The 22,902-nt window shown below is 46.4% G+C and overlaps 1 protein-coding gene across 4 annotated transcripts in view; it reads left to right on the top strand.

Annotated features, from left to right (window-relative positions):
* PRC1 (protein regulator of cytokinesis 1) overlaps positions 1–2,766 on the top strand; it is an 82,955-nt gene extending 80,189 nt beyond the window's left edge. For 3 of the 4 annotated variants that reach the window (XM_088472922.1, XM_088472921.1, XM_088472920.1), the window contains one exon: positions 1,344–2,766. In XM_088472922.1, the coding sequence (XP_088329048.1) occupies positions 1,344–1,372 (29 nt within the window). In that variant the 3' untranslated portion in view covers positions 1,373–2,766. The remainder of the gene's footprint in view (positions 1–1,343) is intronic. The other variant, XM_088472923.1, reaches the window with a different exon arrangement.
* The last annotated feature ends 20,136 nt before the right edge of the window (positions 2,767–22,902 follow it).

Below are 22,902 nucleotides of genomic sequence, written 5' to 3'. Positions count from 1 at the left end.
TTTACAAGAGGGGTTAGTTGAGGGTTTGGAATGGTCTCCTCTTAAAGAACAAATTTCGGCTCTATCAATTCTGTTTCAGAAGAAGTTGGCCAACGTTCCAGAGGTTCAGACCTTCTTTCAGGGGGTTCTTCGCAAACTGCCTCTTTATGTCCCACCGGTTCCTCCTTGGGACTTGAGCCTTTTGAAGTGCCTCCAAAACTAAATTCAATTCGAGCCTTTGAAATCTATAGAATTGCGATGCCTCACTCTGAAGGTTGTTTTCCTTTTGGCCTTTGCTTCGGCCAGAAGGGTATCTGAATTAGCGGCTCTTTTCTGTAAAGATCCACTTATCGTTTTTCACGAGGATAGGGTAGTGATACGCACTAAACCTTCCTTTCTGCCAAATGTGGTATCGGCTTTTCACATTAACCAGGTTATTGTAGTTCAGGCTTTTCGCCAGAATTCAGTGGCTACTGAAGGTTTTTCATTAGCATTGTTGGATGTGGTACGTGCGTTGCGCATTTATTTGGACCGTACTGCGTCTTTTAGGCATATGGATTCACTGTTGGTATTGATGCACCAAAAAGAGGCTGGCCTGCCTCAAAAGGGTCCATCGATAGATGGGTTACTTCTGCCATTAGGCAAGCGTATTTGTCCTCAAATGTGACTGTTTCGGCCTCAATGCGGGCTCTTTTGACTCATGCGGTCGAGCCTCTTGGGCGGTACGACATGGTACCTCAGTGGAGCAGCTCTGCAAAGCGGCTACCTGGGCATCCGTACACACTTTTTTACAAAGTTTTTTACTGCTTCCATACATTTGGCGCAAAGGATGCAAGTGTTGGGGGGATAATTGAGAGCGACCAGTTCTGACGCTCCCCAACTCCCTTTTAATTGGCTTGCTTTGGTATATCACCCAGAGTTTTGGCATTCCCCAGATGGACGAAAAAGGAAATATGATTTTTTTTACCTACTGTAAAATCTCTTCGTATTTTTTTTTTTTTTTACTTAACTGATCTTATTCTCTGAGTACTATGGTGGACACTGTATGCCCCGCTGCATCCCTCTTTACGCACTGTTCTATATAATTCTTTTCCGTTCTGTCATGATCTTTTTAGAGAACATTTGAACGTTTTGCTTTCTTTTCTCCCTCTTGTACTTTATTCCTTGTTCAATCCTTTAAGGCATTGTTATGGGTGTATAAGGAGGGAGGACCTTAAATATTCTATGAATTTCTTATAAACCTGTCAGTATATCGCTATGGTGCATTTGGCATGACCCCTTAGCAAAATTTTATTTTTATATTCCTGCCTGCCCTCCTTCCTAATTGGTAGCCACCAGTAGTAATGTATGTTTTTCCTTTACAGCGAGAACTTTCAAAAGCTACAAGAGCTAACACCAACCCCCGAATCCTGAACTCTACCATAACCAACATTTGATAACCTGTCCACAAGCATGGACTGAAATGGACATGAAAGCAGATGTGCCTTTTGCATCAGTTGCCACTCTGTGGTATATGTACTCTGGGTGCGCTCCGAGGACTCTGCTTAGATGGGGGAATGCCCATGCTAATTTTGCACTGTAATGTCATCTCTCTCTAGCATATATTAATAAAATCTTAGTTCGCTTCAAGATATAAAGTATTGGTTATAAAGTATCTCTGAAGGTCTGCATCTGATGGTTTGCATTTATCCATTCTGAAATGTTCCTTGTACTGTATAATAGCTATAGAATCGGATGTTCTAACTACCGTTCACTTTGCAAGGTTTGATGTTTTATTTGTATATATACGGTTTTTAGATAATCATGAACACTTTTTGCACATTTATTTCTAATGTCACTACAGCTATTCCACACAATGTTTGTTTAAATTCTTTGTTTTTGATGACATCGCCACAAACTACTTTAGCATTTTTATGGACTTTTATACCTGTATTGTACTATATTCTGTGGGCAACGTGACCTCAAAACAAATGTAACCGTGATGAAGTAGAAGTAACCTGATTTTATATATTCTAGTCATACAGAAAAATACATGTTACACATTTATGAACATTTTCAGAATAGGAAAACACTACAAAAAATAGTCCAATTCTTTTTTAAAAGTAAATCTATTCATGAAAGCGTTTCTGCTAAATCGATTAGATCTCTTCCTATCACTATTCCAGTATGTAAAAGTACAACAGATTACACACAGCTTGTCCAGACACAAGTACTTCCTAATAATGATAGGATCAGTGATGTCACTGTTGCCACACACTTCAACCACGCGGTCAGTGTTCTGTAACCGGGCCACAGAGACAACACCAGTTACTTAGGGGGATGACTACCAAAAACTGGTGTATTCTAATGAAATGCTTAATTCTTTTTTTTATTAAATACGTATTCTCACCTTTGTAGGTAGCTAATCCTTATATGGATACGTGATCACACCAAAGACCAAGGAGAATATTGCACTGTATAAATGAGGTACTATAAAATATCCAAATAAATTACAGTGCTTATCTAAGTGACACCCTAAACCATATACAGTATGGGTTAATAAAAACCCAGTTATTGCATATTAATGTAACTGCCACAACATGGGTCTTTCTGTACAGGCTGTGAACTTTGGCCTCTTATCCTTTTACAGATTTCTCTGTACGGATACTTGTACATGTGCAAATAGTGGTAGATTCTTTATGGCTTTAAAGGTCCAGTCCGTGACGCAGTTTGAGAAGAAAATTAATTTGTGGTAATGCACCCCAATGCTTTTGACATTTTGTACAGTTCTTGTATAGTAAATTAAAAGTCTACCTTGTAACTACTGCCTGTCTGCTTGTACTTTGTTTTCTTTAGGCCCAACAATATGGACTTCTCCTGGTTAAGCTTAGGAGGTGACGTGGGTGTTAGAGTAGACTTGGTGGCAGTGTCAGTTTTTAGAAAAATGGCTGCAATGTTCTCAGTTCTGGAGATGTGCAGGTGTCTGTTTCATGTTGTGTGTTTGTAACAGAGGCTACTATGATGGGAAACAATTGGCTTTCAAGTGAAAACTCTAAGACACTGTAGTGGTTCAATAAGACTGAAAATTGGCATGTAACCTGGAGTCATGGGCAGAATTCAACCCCCTCTTCTGTGCATGTGTGGGGGTCTGATCCATGCACTTGACCCATTTAGTTCTTATAGCTCAGATGGGGGAGCTTCACTGTGTATGCTTAATAGCATAGCCAGTGATGGACATGTATGAAAGCCTTCCTCACATTTTGCTATGAGCCCCAGTGATTGTGTTATGACCCTGTATTATTCACATCCTATCAATAAGCTAATACAGATTACAATATATTTGAACCTTTCAAACTAGTTTGAAAGCATCAGACAATCGCGGAGATTGCATATTTAATATATAAAATTTCTTTCTACTTCAGGGTCCATAGGGGGTCCACAGGGTTGACCTTGGGGTATATCTGGATCCACGGGCACCACGCAGTTAAAGCTTCTGCTGCTCCCAGGATGCACTTGGGTCTATCCTCCCCTATACCCCGAGCCACAGGCACCTCAGTTTTAGTTGGTGCCCGGCCGGAGTCGGGTCACCCTTGCGCAGTGGGGCTGGGCAGGAGCAGCCCCTAAGCTTATTTTTAAAGAAGAAAAGAAGTGTTTTATTTTTCTCTCTTCAGAGCGGCAGCATCAGACTGTCCATTAGGACGTCCACGCTGCCGCTTCTACACCCCGCTGGCGCCACGACGCCAGTACAGATCTGGGGATCGCGGCGGGACCCCAGAGTCTGTACTAGCCGGGCTCTGGGGACTCCCTATGACTGCTGCCGGAAGTGACGGGGAACAGGTAAGCCGTGAGTCGTCACGTGTGCCGGCCCGCGGGTATAATGCAGTCTGCTGCCTCCGGTCTCTGGGGACAGACCGGAGGCGCTAGCAGCGGCGGCAGGCTCCCCCTCTGTAGAGGCATAGCACGCGTGATCGCTAGACCACCAGGGTGATATGCCGGCAGCGGGAACCGGCAAACCTGGGGTTAATTGCTAGCCAGGGGAGGCAGCCTTCAATGTCTAGTGGCTCCTCCCCTCAGTGCGCCTTTTCTCACGTGTATTGAGGTCTCCGGCGGCCATCTTCTACTGGCAGCATCGCAGATCTCCAAGGCGGTGCGTGGACCGGTTCCTCTGTGTACCTCTCCCCTGCTAAAGGACAGTGTACATGGCACTATAGCCCTCCCAGACACTGAATCTGGACAGGTTGATTGTAGTGAAAGGTGTAGTGAGTATTACTTTTCTGCATGGTATGTGACTTTTGCTAGTGCTGCCAGTCTGTGCTATTTTTTTCTACTTACTGTCAGCTTATACCTATCCCTTTCCTCCTATGGCCTGACAGGTGTGTGGGGGAAGGGTGTTTTCTGTGGACCTCACGTATATAAATCACGTATTTGTGAGGTCAGTCACATAGTTGGGTGCTACACAGTACCATATTGTGGGCTGTTGTGATGCATACTTGTGAGTGCGCAGGTGTTAAACACCATACTTCTCTATTGTGTTTTATATTTATATATATATATATATATATATATCTCTATCTATGTGTGTGTATGTATATGTGTGTGTATATATATATATATATATATATGTATATATATATATATATATATATATATATATACACACATATACATCTCCTCATCAGACATACATTGACTATATATTTTGTCATGTGTGTATATGTGTGTGTGTGTATATATATATATATATATATATACACACACACACACATACATACATACATACATACATACATACATGACAAAATATATAGTCAATGTATGTCTGATGAGGAGATTGAGCGCTCTGGCTCCTGTGTTCTCCTGCAGATGCTGTTCTGCAGGAGTGGAGAGGGAGGATTTTTCACAGGACTGTCTGTGCGTGCGGTGCCAGCTATTACCTGGTCCCTCTCAATCCCCTATGTCGCAGGACCCTCCTTGGGCGATGTTTTCACAGTTGCTGGTGTCCATCGCGGACCGTCTGGCGGTACCGACTGCTTTCCCTAGCCGACCATTCCCCGGGTATTCCGCAGTTATTGCTGTCTCCCCCCGGGTCTCAGACTGTTGGTCAGTGTACAGGTACAGTACAGTACAATACAGGTTGGTCAGTATACAGGTACTATGTACAGTCAGGTGCATAAATATTGGGACATTGGCAAATGCCCCAAGAACAAGCAGGAACTGAAGACATTTGCAGTAGAGGCCTGGTAGAGCATCACCATGGATGAAACCCAGCGTCTGGTGATGTCTATGCATTCCAGACTTTAGGCTGTAATTGCCTGCAAAGGATTTGCAACAAAGTATTAAAAACTGAAAGTTAGATTTAGGATTGTTTAGTTTGTCCCATTACTTTTGGCCCCTTAAAAAGTGGGAGGCACATATAGAAACCGTTGTAATTCCTACACCGTTCGCCTGATTTTGAATGTAATTACCCTCAAATTAAATCTGAAAGTCTGCAGTTAAAGCACATCTTGTTTGTTTCATTTCAAAGCCATTGTGGTGTTGAATAGAGGCCAAAATATGAAAATTCTGTCAATGTCCCAATATTTATGCACCTGACTGTATGTTCAGTCTACCCCAGTGACGCAGCAGTCTGTGGTGCCTTTTCAGGGTTTTCCTCAGGCGGCTCCTACACCCTGGGTGGATGTACTCTCCAGCTCTGTCCAGAGTTTGGCAGCCTCGTCTTCAGCTTTTCAGTCAATGTTACAGGGTGACATGCCTTCAAAGGCGTCTAAGCGTCCAGTGCAGGCTGCGCATTTAACGGACACTGATGTGTCTTCAGATGACTGGGAGGTACATGAGGACTCTTACTCGGACGCCATGGCTCAAGAGGTAGAGACTAAGTCCTCCATTAATGTGCCGGCTTTGGTTAGGGCGGTGCGGGCCATCCTGCATATAGAGGAGGATGCATCGGCCCTTAGGTCAAAGTATCCTAATTTTAAGAAGGCTAAGGTGACTTCGGTTTTTCCCGTCTGACCAGTTGACGGATCATATGACGGGGGCCTGGCAGTTGCCCAGTAAGAGATTCCAGCCACAAAAACGACTGGAATCCAATTATCAGTTTCCTGAGGCTCATTGCAGGAAATGGGAAACCCCACTGGCGGTGGATTCCCATGTCACCCGCTTAATCAAAAGCGCTACGTTGCCCTTACAGTCTATCTTCTCCTTCAAGGATCCCACAGACAGGAAGGGGAGACTTGTTTAAAGTCTATCTACTCTCTCTCAGGGGCAGTGGCCTGTCCACCTATGGCCATCTCCAGAGTGGCTAAAGCCATTGAGAGCTGGGCCAACGCATTGGAGGATACCTTTCCAGACGAGGCTCCGGAGGTCCAGAGAGCGTTAATTGGACAGATGAGAGATGCGGCGTCCTATATTGGGGAAGCGTCGTTGGATGCAAGTCTGCTGACCTCTAGAATTTCAGCGGCAGCAGTGTCTGCTCGTCGGTCCTTGTGGCTGAGGTCCTGGAGAGCAGATGCAGATTCTAAGAAGGGCCTGGAGGCCTTACCATTTAATGGGGAGTTATGTCCAGACTTGGACAAAATAGTGGATACTCTGGCTAAATCCAAGTCCGCTTTCCTCCGACTACAACGCATCCTAAGGTCAGGAGCTCTGCCTTTCGGGTTCAGGGTAAGGCTAAAGGTCAGTCCTTCCCGAGGCAGTCGGCGACCAAAGCTGCCTCTAAGCCCAAGAAGCAGGCCTGGAGTGCTAGGCGCCCTTCTTCCAAGCAGGAAGACAAACCTTCTGCCTGATGGGCCGCGCCTCCCTCTGGGGGACCCCAGAGTGGGAGGCCGACTTTTTTCAATTTGCCCAGTGCTGACACAATACCACCATGGATGCCTGGGTTCGAGAAGCGGTCTCCCAGGGGTACGTCCTGTCTTTTGGGCACAGACCGCCCCACCAGTTTTTTGGACTGAGAAGCGGTTCTCCCCATCAACATACTAGAACTACGGGCAATGTACAGGGCCCTGCAGTCGTCCGGCACCGCTCTTCACGGAAGGGCGGTTCAAGTTCAATCCGACAACGCCACCACGGTGACATAGATCAACCACCAGGGAGGAACACGCAGTTGTGCTGCGATGTCAGAGGTCTCTCGCATCCTTGCTTGGGCGGAGTGCCACATTCCAGCAATCTCTGCGGTCTTCATCCCAGGAGTCCTCAATTGGGAGTCGGACTTCCTCAGCCGTCACGACGTGCATCCTGGGGATTGGTCGCTTCACCCAGAGGTATTTCAACTACTCATGGACAAATGGGGCCAGCCGGAGCTGGACCTGATGGCCTCCCGTCACAATCACAAGTTGCCCGTGTACGGGTCATGAACAAGAGACGCAAGCACAAGTCTGGTGGACGCACTGTCTGTTAAATGGACATTTCAACTGGCGTATCTGTTTCCTCCGATATCCCTGCTGCCTCGGGTCCTGTGGAAATTCAAGCAGGACGGCGGCACGCTTCTGCTGGTGGCTCCTGCGTGGCCCAGACGTCCTTGGTACTCAGATCTGAGGAGCCTCTCCATCAACCCTCCGTATAGTCTTCCTCAGCGTTGGGACCGGTTTACTCAAGGACCCTGCCTTTACCCGGATCTGGGTCGTCTGTCTTTGACGGCGTGGCTCTTGAGACAGCCGTCTTAAGGTCTCGGGGCTTCTCTGGTTCGGTTATTAGTGCCATGCTCAGGGCACGCAAGCCTGCTTCCGTACAGATTTACCACAGTGTGGCACACTTACTTTCAGTTTTGTGAGTCCAGAAACTATGATCCTCAGGTGTTCTGAGTTTCTAGGATTTTGCCTTTCCTTCAGTCAAGTTTGGACCTAGGCTTACGTCTTGCCTCCCTGAAGGTTCATATGTCCGTGCTGTCTGTGTGGTTCCAATGTAGGATCGCTACACTGCCAGATGTTCACCCTTTTTTCTAAGGTGTTCTTCGAATCCAGCCTCCCTTTGTGGCTCCTTGGGACTCAAGTGGTTAACGTTTAAGACTGTGTGTTTGTTTTTCTCCTGGCTATTGCTTCTGCCAGGAGTGTGTCAGAATTGGGGGCGCTTTCCTGTCGCTCCCCTTTTCTGATTTTTCACCAGGACAGAGTGGTGCTTCGCACTCGTCCTGAGTTTTTGCCTAAAGTGGTCTCTAAGTTCCACTGCAATCAGGAACTTGTTGTGTCAGATTGTCAGTCACCTGATCTTTCAGCTGGTGAGGCTTCCTAGGATGTAGTCCGTGCTCTCAGAATTTATGTGGACTGGACTGATTCCGTTAGGAAGTCTGATTCCTTGTTTGTCCTCTTTGTTGGCAGGCCAACCCCTCCTGTGAAAACCAAACAAACTAGCCCGTTGGCTTTATTTGTGAGGCTTATACACAGGAGGGTTTACCTGTTCCAGCCTCCGTTAAGGCTCATTCCACTCGGTCTGTGGGTCCTTTTTTGGGCTCCTAGACGTGGCGCCTCTGCTTTTCAGCCATGTAAGGCGGCCACCTGGTCTTCCATTCAGACATTTTTGAGGTTTTATGCATTTGACACCTTTGCCTCTCAGGATGCATCCTTCGGGCGCTGGATTCTCCCTTCTGCACAGGAGCGTCCCCGTCCTTAGTTGAACTGCTTTGGGACATCCCCAAGGTCAACCCTGTGGACCCTGAAGTAGAAAACGAGTTATGGTAAGAACTTACCTTTGTTACCTCTGTTTCTATGAAGTCCATAGGGTCCACAGGGCACCTGCCCTGATGCACCTGGCTTCCTATGGGCTGTATGCCTGGTCACTGGTTTTTCCGTCTCCCATTTCTGTGAGTATGGTTTCTTGTGTGTTCCAGTCTTCCTTCTCTCTGTTTCGTCTCCTCCTCCTCCTCCGGCCTTGGCTGCTTACCAACTGAGATGCCTGTGGCTCGGGGGCGGGGGCATAGAGGATGGACCAAAGTGCATCCTGGGAGCAGCAAAAGCTTTAACTGTGTGGTGCCCGTGGATCCAGATCCAGCTATACCCCAAGGTCAACCCTATGGACTTTGTAGAAACAAAGATAACAAAGGTAAGTTCTTACCATATCTCTTGTTATATACAGTGTGTGAGTGTGTATATATATTTTTTTATTATTTTCTCTCCAGAATCTGACACTCTAGGGCCTGCTGGTGCCCATTCAATACAACTTGCTTGGGTGCCTTCTGAACGGGTGCTCCAAATAGTAACAGCAGTCAAGCGGCACTCCAGGCTTATATCCAAGTGAAAACAGCATTTCTTCTTCAGGGTCCATAGGGATCCACAGGGATACAATGGGGAGAAAATGTGGTTGGGGTGATCCAGGCACCAATCAATTAAGCTGTCTGCTCCCAGGATGCCTCAGGTCCTCCTCCACATATATCCTGGCCACAGGCATTTAGTTTTGAGTTTGGTGCAGCAGGATTCAGACGCACAGTTATAACTGGGACTCATGCAGTCCCAAGCTTTTTATTAAAAAAAAAAAAAAAAAACAAGCAGCGCTAAGCATCCTAAAGGACCCCTATGCTGCTACTCCACCTACCCCCTGCCGGTGCTGCAACACCAGTAACCAGACTGGTTATTTAGGCAGAGCTTGGTTAGCGCTGCAGCTGGGACTGCAACCGGAAGCACGGGGATGCAGGTAAGGTGGTTCCCTGTACCTCCGCCGGTTGGAGACATGCTGGAGGTTGCTATAGTGGGGCGACATATATTGTGAAGGCAGTCACATTTGCACTTCTTATGTCTAAGAATAAGGGTAAAAAGGAAACCGAGGGTCCCGGTGCTGGTTTCATGTAAAAGTTGTTTGGCGGGCTTGTACTCTCAGGACTTTAGACAGGATGCTTTGTTTGCTGTTTATTATAAAGAACCACCTCACCAGCCCCTGTACAGGAGCCATCTTGGGTATCCTTGTCTCAGGTTATGACGCAGCTAGTGGACAGTTTGGCTACTCCCACACCGCCTCCCTTAGATACCCACAACAGGTCCAGCCTGCTATGTTTGTTCCCCCTGTACATCCTTCCTGGATGGATGTTTATGCCCACTCAAGTCAGATTATGGCTCAATCAGCTGCTGCGTTTTAACAAATGTTGCAGGTGAACAGACCTGTGGTCACTAAAGCGCCTAAGCGGACGATATCATTTGATCAGTCTGCTCAGCATGTAGATTCAGACTTATCATTGGAGGAATCAGATGATACGCCGGGTTTTTCTCCAGGGTCTATCTCAGGAGAGGATGACCATCCTGCTACAGTGGGTGTCCCTTCTTTGGTGGGAGTGGTCAAATCAATCCTAAATATACAGGATGATGAGCCAGCTCCTAGACCTAAGGCTCCAGTGTTTAAACACCAGAAGCTGAGTTTTAGTCTGAGTAGCTCACTGAACTTATGGAAATGGCATGCAGTAACCTGTTCCATGTTACAAAATGATTGGCATCTTTGTATCCTTTCCCATCTACTGAATGTACTAAGTGCCCAGTGTTGGTGGCATACCACAACAGAGACTTTGGTAAGGGAAGTGGTATCAAGGGTACGCCCTCTCCTTCCAATACAAACCATCAATTCTTCCCTACGGGACTTCAGATGGATCAGGAAAAGGCTTTGGAACTGCAGAAAGTTATACGATTATACTCCTAAAGGGATTTATAGTTCCGGTACCTACTCCGCAGAGGGGAATGGGCTATTATTCCACTCTTTTTGGTTCCAAAACTGAATGGTGCATACAGGTCTATCCTAAACGTCAAGTCCCTAAACAAGTTCCACCGAGTGCCTCGGTTCAAAATGGAAACCCATTTTGAACCGAGGCCATGCCGTTTGGACTGTCCACGGCACCCAGGGTGTTCACCAATGTTACGGCAGCAATGGCGGCACAACTGCGGCTGCAATGGCGGCCTAACTGCCTTCTGTTGCCCTACCTGGACGACCTATTGCTAGCCAGGTCTCCCGGAATTATTTCTTCAGCATCTACAGCTGACAATAACGGTGCTACAAAGCCATGGTTGGTTGATCAACTGGAAGAAGTCCTCGCCGATGCCCTCACAGAGGATGCTACATCTTGGGGCATTGTTGGATTCTCAACATCGTGCCTTAAACAGGGTGTTTAGGTGTGATAACGGGCATTCCCCGACCTAACTTCCCGGCACGAAGCGATTTTCCAGGCGCGAAGGGCAGAAAACAGCCTGGCGCCAGGACTTTTGTCGGATTTCTGCTCTCATCCCGGGAGGGATGAGAGAAGAAATCATTAGTCTGACTTGGCAGCGCGGTGTATTGAATAGCTCCGGGAGCTCGCTCCCGGCGCTATTTACATCGCGTTGAATCGAATCGTGCCCCATGTACTCCCTGCTGCGGGCAGGTGTGAATCCCAGTTCCTGTGGTTCAACAAGGATTATTCCAGTCTGTTTTTGGTTCAGAAACCAAATTTCGTCTCATCGCCCTCAATCTGAAAACCCTCAACAAGTTTATCTGTGTACTCAAGTTCCGTATGGAGACTCTTCGGTCAATTATTTTGGCAATCGAACCTGGAGATTTTATGGCTTCCCTGGACATTCAGGATGCGTATCTGCATGTGCCTATTATGCCATCCCACAAACAATTTCTACGGTTTGCTGTCCTGTAACATTACCAATTTCAGGCACTGCCCTTTAGTCTGTCAACGGCACCTCGGGTCATCACCAAAATAATGGCGGTTATGACTACCTACCTCCCAGGTGTCAGGGAATCAAAATACTGCCATACCTGGACGATCTTCTGATATATCCACCATCTCCAACTGACCATTACCTGCTTACAGACGCACGGCGGGATCATCAATTGGAAGAAATCCTTTCTTTATCCAAGACAGCGAATGGTACATCTGGAGGGTACTTCTGGATTCTCAGGCACAAAGGGTGTTTCTGTCAGAGGACAAGATTTCGACCCTATTATTGCGAGTACGCAAATTGCTCCGCAAGGGAAGGGTATCCATGCTATCAGTGATGCAGGTCCTGGGATCAATGGTATCCACCTTCGACATGGTGGTATACGCTCAGTTCCACTCTAGGCTTCTGCAACAACTGATACTGCCCGTTCCACCGGGAGAGAATCCTTCTCACGCCAGCAGTTCGGCTCTTTCGTGGTGGTTACAAAAGGCTCATGTCTTCCATTCTGGATTCCACGCCAGGGAAGATGGACAAATCAGGAAAGTGATTTGCCCATAAACATCCTGGAGCTTTGCGCAGTATACAAAGCGCTCATCCTCCCACAGGACCTACTCCAAGGCAGGCCGGTCCAGATCCGATCCGACAATGCTACCACAGTAGCCTATTTTCTGCAGCCAATCCTTTTCCGCCAAAAGTTTGTTTGGATACAGGAAGTTCCTTGGGGAATAAGTTCCCCCTTGTGCGGGATGCATCATTCCTGCCACACAGTTCCGTAAAGTGCATATGCAAAACACGTTATGTTCTCGGAACCGGAGGTGACGCGGGAGGGTTATTCATCACTTCTGGTCTTCGTGGTGTCCGGCCTCTGCTTAAAAAGTGTCCCTGTATTCCCCGTTTCCTGTTCATTTTCATTATTTTTTAATTTGTTCAATTTTTTGAGAGTCTGCTTTCTTAAAAACGTCTCTAAATTGACATAAGTGTCAAATTGTTAAATTTTCTTCGATGGTGCAAACTTTAATCCCTTTTCAAGGAGAGAGATTTCATCCTTCAAAAGAATAATGATCACTTAAGTTGAAAATCTTTATTTTTTTTCTGTTTTTTCCTGTTCATTTATTGCCTTATGTTGTGTGTTTTTTTTTATTTATTTATTTGTTTTATTTTCTTTCCTTTTCTTGTTGTTTTTTTTTATTTTTCTCACCCCTGCACCCACTGACTCTAAAGCCTATATTAATAAAACAAGTTGTCATTACAATAATTGGCTAGATACAATCCCTTTGGGCCAATTTAAAAGGATGAAAAGGAACTGTACAGATCAGAATGTCTTCCAGGCCCTGGAATTGAAGAAAACTTTTAAATCCTCAGGATACAAAAAGAAACATGTGGATAATGCCTTTTAAAGAAAGTAATTCCGATAGTTAGGACAGAACTTAAGGGTAAAAAAAAGAAGAAAGATTGAATGAAGATGAGGGTGAATTCCAAAGGGCTTTTGTGACTAGCTTCTCATCACAATATAGAAAGAATATCAAAGAATCACTGGAACCTGCTGAAAAGGGATCCCATTATTGGGAAGGCTTTACCAGAGGTTCCGGTGTCTATACTGTATAAAGAAAAGTCCCTAACCTTAGGTCAAACCTTGTTAGGAGCATATGTCCTTCGTCACCAAAAGTATTGATAAACAAATCAACCGGTTTCCATAGATGCGGTTGTTGTAAAGGGTGTAAAAAATATTTATAACAATTTGTCAAAAAATTCCAGAAATTGCCATTAACGGAAAAAAATGTATCATAAGGGATTTTATTCCTTGTCACATCTAATGTCATTTATGCAGTTAAATGCCAATGTGGGATGTTCTACATTGGGAGAACCAGCAGATCCCTTAAGATAAGGATAGGGGATCATCTTGGCAACATTAAAAAGGGTTTAGAAACACACGCCTTATCATTACATTTTAAAGAGAACCATCAGTGTGATTTTAGGAATATTAAAATATTTTATGGTTTAAATAGAGTTTTAGGCAATAATAGAATGAAGGAAACATCAGTAAAATTAGCTAAAACGGAAATTAAAATGATCTTTGACTTTGAGACCCTGCACCCTAAGGGGTTAAACAAGGACTTCGAAGTAAAATGGTTTTTATAAATTTTTATTAAATATCTTTTAGACTGGTCACCTTCATATACAAATGTTTTGTATGTTTTTTTTTTTTATGTTTTGCGTCTTATGTGTAAATTAAATTATTTGGTCCTCTTATATTTTGTTTTTCGAGTTTCAGAAAATTAAACAATCCACACCAAAATGGCCCACATGTTTATAAAAGAATCTTCTAGAAAATGTCCGCAACCGGAAGTACGAATACGATGTCCGGTGATCACTAACTTCCTCCCTGTAAAAGTAAAAAAAAGAGGAAAGGTTTTCCGGATACACCTACAGGCGATAAACCTTAGAACGGCAAGAGCGAAGGCCGAAGATGATGAGGTACCTGCCCGCGTCACTTCTGGTTCCGAGGCCGGACACCACGAAGACCGGAAGGGACGAATTACTCTCCCACGTCATTTACGGTTTCGAGAGCATAATGTGGTTTTGCATATGCACTTTCTGGAACTGGCAGGAATGATGTATTCCGCACAAGGGGAAGCTTCTTCCCCAAGGAACTTCCTGTATCCAAACAAACTTTTGGTGGGAAAGGATTGGCCGTAGAAACTAATATGTGGAGTAATGGAAGGGGAGCCTTTAGCATGGATTGTATGAGAATTTAGGAGTGGGATTATTTGGCAGATATTCTTTGTCTGGAATTAGGTTAAGCCCCATGTAAATGAGCATGGGTATATATAGTTGATTAGTTGAGCATCACATCACACTTTGAGAAAGACACAGGAAATGTCAAAACGCGTCGGTGTGGTGCTCCAGTGAAATGTACATTCTGGGTGGACCTGCCTTCCTATTTGTGCTGAATATAGAGGTGGTTGCTGGGGACGCCTGGATACCTGTATTTTATGCCTTTTTGTCTATTATTGTATAATAGACCACAATATCTGGTAGGAGTCCATCCTTATTATTGCTGCTTCTTGCATCTTTGCACATGATTTTATATGTTTTGCCTTGAATTAAAACTTTAATACACTATTAGAGGCTCTCTTCCCCTTTATTTACACTTGGGGAAGTGTTGTTTTTTTTTCTACATCCATTATAGAAATCGTGGAGGAACTATGAGAAAAAGATCCAAAGTGGGTATCCCTTTCCTGATATTGCATCTTTAGGCTACCTAACCAGTAGGTACAATATTGCTCCAGCTTGATATATATCAAAATGTATTAATTACGAAGACGGTGTTGCACTATTGTATTTTTTTTCTTCTCTTTTATGCATTGAGAGACAAAGAGTCAAAAATTTCTCTCTCCACTCTTATGAACCTGAAGAACATCTACCTTAAAAGGAAAGTAATCAAGTCAGCGCTCAGCTGTTACTTATTGTGAATTTTTTTAGTTTATTTCTTGTTTTGAAAGTGTGGGCAACATTTTCTTCACTGATTTGTCTTTTGAGCTGCTGACACTTGCGCACCTTGACTTGTCTATAAAATACATATCTGTTGATTATTACCCCTCTACAATTTGTCTCAGGTCTGCAGCTCCTAATGACACCGTTGCCTGTAATTATTTTATGTGCAATTGTATACTGTACATAGTATTTAATAGCTAAAGTACCTGGCGTTGCCCTGGTTAAAATCTTCAAGTTAAGTTTTATTATGTGATGTCATCCAAATCCATCCAGTGGAAGGCCCAGAACAGGCACCCCAGGTCAAAGTTCTGCCCAGCGTACACCAATAGGAGGTCCGTTCAGGACCTCAACTCTCAGGTACGTCTTCTAGAATCCAGTGTTACCACTCTGAAGTTTTCATCCAAATCCATTCTGTGTCAAGCTCTGAACAGGCACCACGGCTCAAAGTTCTGCCCCGTGTACACCAGCGGGAGGGCCGACCTGGCCAGGATCCAACTGGACCACCTCACATTGGTTTCATCCCAATCGGTGCAAGATTTTCCTTATGCATAACCGGACAAACAAAATAATTTTATATATAAGATTTGTCACTCTGTCGTCTAATAGTTGTTTATTATTGAAAATGTAAGTTTTGGCAGCTTTACCTTGAGAGCAGTGGAAGATATTCACATACATAAGAAAACTGCTCAGCACTCTCAATAACTTTTAAATGCAACACCCCGAGTACCCTTCAATGAAAATCGCATAGAATACATCGGCAGATGGTAGTACTCAGGCTTTTCAATCTCTCAGGAAAAATACCAGTAGACCCGGCAATGCAGTAATTTAAATTTATCAGCATATATTTTCATCAGGTTCTGATGAAAGTTTACGCTGATGAATGTAAAAGTTGACAGCATTGCCAGGCCTACTGGTATTTTTTTCTGAGAGATTGAAAAGCCTGAGTGCCGCCATCCGTGTATAAAAAAAAGAACAGTTCAGGTGGCACTCCCATGTAATAAAAATTCTCCAGGTGCCCTCCGTAGAAACACCACAGCGGGGCCTCAATACAGATCGGCGGCACTCTGTAATCAACGGTAATGCAGCAGGATGATATATATATTCTGATGATGGAATAAACATCGAAAAGTTAATATATCATCCTACTGCATTACCTTTGATTAGAGTACCGCCGATCTGTAACACACACACACACACACACACACACTATATATATATATTAACAGCAGTCAACAACAATCGGCACTCCAAAGCTTATATCCAAGTGAAGACTGTATTGAAGACGTGGTCACATACCCCAAAACGATGACATAAAGGCAAGAAGAATTATGGTAGACTTACCTTTGTCAACTCTTTTTCTTCGAAGTCCATAGGACCCACAGGGATACCATGAAGATGTCCTAAAGCAGTTCCCCCAAGGGTGGTCTCCTGAGCAGAAAGGAGAACCCGCTGCCCAAAGGAAGCATCCTGAGAGGCAAAAATGTCAATGGCGTAGAACCTAAGAAAAGTGTGGACTGAAGACTACCTGGCTGCCTTGCACAATTGTTCAGCAGAGGCACCACAATGTGAATTTTATTTGTTTTATAAATTGTAGAGGGGGTCCGGCTTGTGAGTTTAGTTTATACTTGCCAAAAACAATTAAGATGTGATTATTCTAACAACCTGACAAATGACACAACCGGTGTTTACTTGTGAAATGTATTAATTGAATAAATAATGACCAGTAAGAAGCTGTGTGTACATCCAAGGAATGCAGCAGCTTAATAACTTGGAAGTAATTGTTGTTTTTTTGCTACCAGTTTGTTTCATGTCATATGTGAGGAATTTTGCCAACTTCTTACAACACTGCTTCAAATCATTGATGGCTTTAGGGACCTTATGCAGCATCTCAATGGGACTGATTGTCAGAACAAGGACAGAATCAGTGTTTTTGAAGTTGCCAAGTCATTCAGTTGTAGATTTGCTAGTGTGCTTATTATGATCTTTGTCGCGTTGCATGATCCAGGGTTCACATTTATGTGCTATAGAGTATATTTTATGTGGCCATAACAGCTGGAGACTGTGACCAGGTTAACTATTCATGGCAGAGGGAGGGCTAATTGCTTTGAGGCAGGGACGAACTGGGGCTATATATCAGCCCTGGCAGTCCGCCCCGTGCGTGCCCCTTAGGAGTGCTTGCTCGTGAAGGGGGTGTGGTTGTTTCAAGGGGGCATGCTGTGAATTAGGGAGGGGGCCTGGCCTTGCGGCATGCCCCCTCTTCCTGGCCGAGGACAGCCTCCATCACTGCTGCCACCCCTTCCGTCTCCCTGAGCTCATATAGTGAATCCGGAGGCCATCGGACCTGCTTTGAGGAGTGGGTGAGCTGAAGAGAGGCTGTTGGTCTTAAGCTGGCCACACATCTAAAGATTATCTGTCCAACCAGCCAACTAGTTGATTGGTTGGAATGAAAATCTGGTAAGGAATACAATCAGCAATTTGCTCCCAAACACTGGAAAATGGACCAAAACTGTTGTTTGAACAAATAGTTTAGATCAACCATTAAACAAACTTGTTTGAATTACCATTTTCATCTGTTTTCTGGCATTTAGGAGCAAATTGCTGATCATTATTTACTCCCATACGTTACCAGATTTTCATTCCAACCAATCAACAAGTTGGCTGGTTGGATGTAAGTTGGTCTAGTGTGTGGCCAGCTTTAGGGGTGAGGGGCATGTTTTTCTTGTCCGAGAGGTGGCAGCATACTGTATGTGTACTTTAAATCTTAATCCCTGGGCGTGGCCTGACTGTGCTACTGGCAAGACGTGCCTGTCCAAGCTCTCTTCCAGGGCTTAATTAAAGGCACAGAAAACACCCATCTCTGCCCCTTCTGTCCGCACAGTACCTCACAAGTCTCTCCCCCACCTCCGGTGGTCGGCCTGTGGTGACCGCGGCACCGTTAACTGGCGATACCCATTGAGGCCTACATCGCGCCAAGCAGCCATGGGCTAAATTTCCAGCCGACGCGCCCTCGCGAGTGCTCCCCTGCCGCTAACGGTGGTCTATCAACCCCGCGCCACCGCTCCAGTCTCTCTCCCACTCTTGAGGACTGACCTGCAGGGATCGTTGAGCTCCTTGCCGCCAACCTCCATTGGGGCACACCTCTGTAGTCGCGGCCGCCGCTGGACGGAGCCACGGCACCTCTGGACCCTCGCTGACTGCTGGGATTCAAGGTGAGGCCACTCATAGCCCCAGGAGACCTCCACACACACCCGCAAAAAGACCTGCGAATCGCGAGAGGCCACCATCTTGCCACAATCTCCCCAACCTTGTAATCTCACTGCAGCTACCTCCCTCCACAATACTGACAAAGGACCCAGAAACCAGCAAGGCATACTTAGATTGTTGTGACCGGACGCCTTTCGCCTAGGCCGTCCCTGGTCACGGGTTAGCGCTTTTGGACTCCCACTCACAGTCAGTGACCGCCTGTCACCAACTCCGTCCACTGCGCCGTGGGCGTGTAATGATGCTGCCACCACCAAACTCTACCATCGGCGTTTGGAACCGCTTATTAGGTACAATCAGGCTCCTACCTCGGCACCTGGAACCGCTTCTGCTGCGTATGCATTTGATTAGCTGCGGACACACCTCCTGCTTGGTGTCGGCTGTTCCCACCTGATCCCTCACAATGGACCAGGTCTGCACGGTAGCTTGGCAGAGGGCTTGAACTTGGAGACACGGAGCTCTTACCCAGAACAGCAGGAGAACGGAATAGCGTTTGGCGCAATTCTGATGGTTGCAGGATTGAGATCCAATTGAAGTAAAGACAAAAGGGTGTTTATTTGCTCAATGTCTTAAAGAAGACCCTCCCTTCCGTCTGAAGGGGAATATCACACAGAAATCAAACAGCAATTCTCCACAAAGGATTTTCAAAGATGTACCACAAAACAGAGGCTCACAGGCCCTGTATATATAGTCAGAACACATAATACAGCATGGTGAAATCCACCCACAGTTGGTCTTGTAACCCAATCAGACCATCTATCCCAAATGTGATTACAACTCACATTCCACAGGAACTGGTAATTTACTTTCATCCTTTGATACATTTATCACACAGTGACAAAATATCTATGTAGAATAACCAGCAATAATATTCGCTTTGGTCTTCCTGCAATAATCATGAAAAAACAAACACTTTTTCCCCAGAAGTGCACACACACACACACACAGGAGATTGACATTTGACTCTCTTCATACCTTTACATAGAGAACTTCCAGTCAAGCCTATTCATCAGACCTCCTGCTAAGGGAATGAGAATTAGCATCTAGTTTCCTGCAGCCACAGAGGCTGGTAATGTCATATACAAAAAGTGCATTTTCTCTAATAAACATACATTTAAACCATATAGTGCATAGCCTATTAAATATACATTGCTTCATGCACTAATGCATTGCAGATCAGCTGCAGTGCATTACAGCAATACATATATACTTTAATACAGTTTATTATAAACCATGTGCAGTGTGCTTTTACACTGTCCTTTTAAAAATGGCGCAATGGCATGAGGGTTAATCTCTTCAGTGCCGTGGTAGCTATTTTAATCACGTGTGGTCGGCCTCCGGCCACACTTCTCCCCTCCTCCCTCAAGCGGGCTACCAGAGGGCCATGTACCAACGATTTGGCTTCTGGTCCCGCAGTCTCTTGGGGGGTTCGGCTCAGGCCTTGACAGGTCATCCATATTGCAGTGGGCATTTCCTTGTACGTGCACAATGTCCAAATAGTCACACTGAAGTCCAAGGCTCCACCACAACAGTTTGTAAGTTTCCCTTTTGGGGGGCCGGTCGCACACATAGTGCCGAAGGTGGTCCAATGCCCAAACAATTGCCAACCACTGTGTTCCAATTGTGGCATTTCCCACCTCCCACCATATCAGTATACGGCTCAAACAAGCCAAAGGGTGCTCCTGCCCATATGGCTCCTCCTGGCTCCGTACTGCTCCCAGTCCATGCAATGACGCATTCGTTGTTACCACAATGTCCTGGTCCTGAAATTGCGCCATCTGCACTGGAGCTGGTATCAGAGCCTCCTCCAATGACTGGAATGCCAACTCACAAGCAGTTATCCAGTCGACTGACTTGGGAAGTCCCTCCCTGGTCAACTCTGTAAGGGGTTTCACTGCAGCACTAAAGTCAGGGACAACTCGTCCGTAGGGCCTTACAGTTTCTAAGGTCAGTACCTGCCTTGTGGTTGTGGGCGGGGGACATTCTCTGGTTGCCTCCACCACCACTGGTCTGAGCCTACCACTGTCTCCCCCACTCTATACCCTGGGCACTGCACCTCTGTCATCTCCACCGGGCATCTGTCTGCACTACCTGTCAGACCTGCCCTACCATCTTCCTCCAACGACCTATGACTAGGGGAACCTACCCTGTCACCTAGGCCTTTTCTAACCACCTCATCCGCTACCTGGTCCATAGTGATGGTGGACAGATCACCAGCCTCCGAACTCCGTGTGACATCCACCACGGGTAGGCTGCGTGTCTTCCCCAATCTACTTGGCACAAGCAGGGGACCTTGCTCCCTAACTGGCCTATCCCCTTTTACCTTCCTGGCTACCCTGTATCTTAACCCTTCCCGAGAGGTCACACTCACTGCCACTATCCCTGAAAGGCCGCTGCCAGCTTGGCACGATATGCCTTTCAGATGTGGATCAGCAAGCTGAGCTTCCCTGAACTTCTGTCGGTGGCCCTCACTTCTTTCTAAGTAGGGACAGTCTACAGGGGGATATGGGTTGGGATCGCTATGGTCAGTCAAAGGGAAGTCAGTGTGGTCACTCATACTCACCGCTGGAGTTAGCAAACCACTAGGGACATGAGCATCACTAGGCACCCTCACAGGATCCAATGAGCCAGAACCAACATCCTCTGCATTGCTAGGGGACGTAGGCATACCGGAGGCAAAAGGCATGCTGGTTAGATGTGCTGATCTAGCCGCTGTAATCTTTTCCTCTGGGCTGGTTGATGCTGTGGTAAGCTGCGTGGGCAGTTGTCTAGCCGCTGTGGTCTTCCTCTGGGTTGGGCTGTTCTGGTGCAGTTGATGTAGACTGTGATCCGGAAACTTGACTCCGGGCGATGGCGTAAGCAAACGTGGTAACGATTCCACCACCAAGGTCATTCCCCAGGACCACATCTGTTGGAAGGCCATCCATGATGGCAACATCCCTCAACTCTGGGACAGCTCCCCAGTCCAGGTAGACTCTCGCCACAGGTACCTCTTGCTCTATTCCGCCTGCCACGGTCACTTTGGCAGTGCGACCTGGCAGTACTGTGGCAGGATCAATAAGTTGGGGGCTCACAACAGTGATTGAGGCCCCAGAGTCTCTTAATCCTTGTCCCTGCAGGGGTCCCACTTGGACCATCTGCAGGTGCCACCACATATTTTGGGGTGGCCCCTTGGCCATGCAGGTGACTCTGCAGAGTCCACCTGATTCTCCCCACACTCCTTTGGGCTGGCTGGAGTAGGAACAGTCTCTTTGGGCTCACCTCCCCGGGTCAGGCAAGCAAGCCGGGCTCCAGCACTCAGATTTGGGGCATGAGTCTGGGGTGCTTGGGGTGTGGGACAGTTCATCCTCAAATGTCCGATTTTCCCACAGTCATAACACTTCTTGTCCAGTCAGGGCCCCGGTGGTCTCTGATGATTTGCAGGGACAGGGCGGTTGCTGGCCAAGAGCACCCGGGTTGGAGGATGCCCGCTTTGGGGGGTGATGAGCAGAAGAGGGGTGTTCCCCTGGCTGTACAACAGTCCATTGGGGTTGGCTGCTAGTCGGGCGCTTCTACCCTTGTGGCTGAATTGCCACATACTTGTCTGCTAACTGGGCTGCCATCTTCAAGCTGGGTGGCTCCCGGTCTAGCACCCACTCCCTCACCTCTGGGGCGCACCTGCGGTAGAACTGCTCTTGGCATAGCAGATCAATCAGTGCGTCCCAGGTAGTGGCACCAGATCCCTTCACCCACTTCACCATGTACTGCCTCAGCTGGGTGGCGAACTGCTCATGGGTGCTGGTAGGGTTCTTGGGCAAGTCCCGGAACTTTTCCCTGTAGGACTCAGGAGTGACAAAGTATCGCTGTAGGAGGGCCCTTACAACTTCGTCATAGTCACCACAGTCCTCGGTGGCCACTCCTCGATAGGCCTCCAGGGCCTCTCCGTGCAGTGTGGGCACCAGGTGTCTGACCCACGCCTGCTTGGGTAAATCGTGTAGTTTACAAGTCCTTTCAAATACTTGCAAATGTCCATCAGCAAGGCATACTTAGATCGTTGTGACTGGATGCCTTTCGCCTAGGCCATCCCTGGTCACGGGTTAGCGCTTTTGGACTCCCACTCACCGTCAGTGACCGCCTGTCACTGACTCTGCCCACTGTGCTGTGGGCGTGTAACTTTGCTGCCACCACCAAACTCGATCATCAGCATTTGGAACCACTTATTAGGTACAATCAGTCTCCTACCTCGGCACCTGGAACCGCTTCTGCTGCGTATGTGTTTGATTAGCTGCGGACACAGCTGATCCCTCGCAATGGACCAGGTCTGCACGGTAGCTTGGCAGAAGGCTTGAACTTGGAGACACGGAGCTCTTACCCAGACAAGCAGGTGAACGGAATAGCGTTTGGCGCAATTCTGATGGTCACAGGACTGAGGTCCAATTGAAGTAAAGGCAAAAAGGTGTTTATTTGCTCAATGTCTTAAAGAAGACCCTCCCTTCCGTCTGAAGGGGAATATCACACAGAAATCAAACAGCAATTCTCCACAAAGGATTTTCAAAGATGTACCACAAAACAGAGGCTCACAGGCCCTGTCAGAACACAT

This window comes from Taudactylus pleione, unplaced genomic scaffold (assembly GCF_031769625.1).
Source record: "Taudactylus pleione unplaced genomic scaffold, aTauple2 ptg000129l, whole genome shotgun sequence".
NCBI classification, from domain to species: Eukaryota; Metazoa; Chordata; class Amphibia; order Anura; family Myobatrachidae; genus Taudactylus; species Taudactylus pleione.
This window is presented reverse-complemented; position numbering and strand designations above follow the sequence as displayed.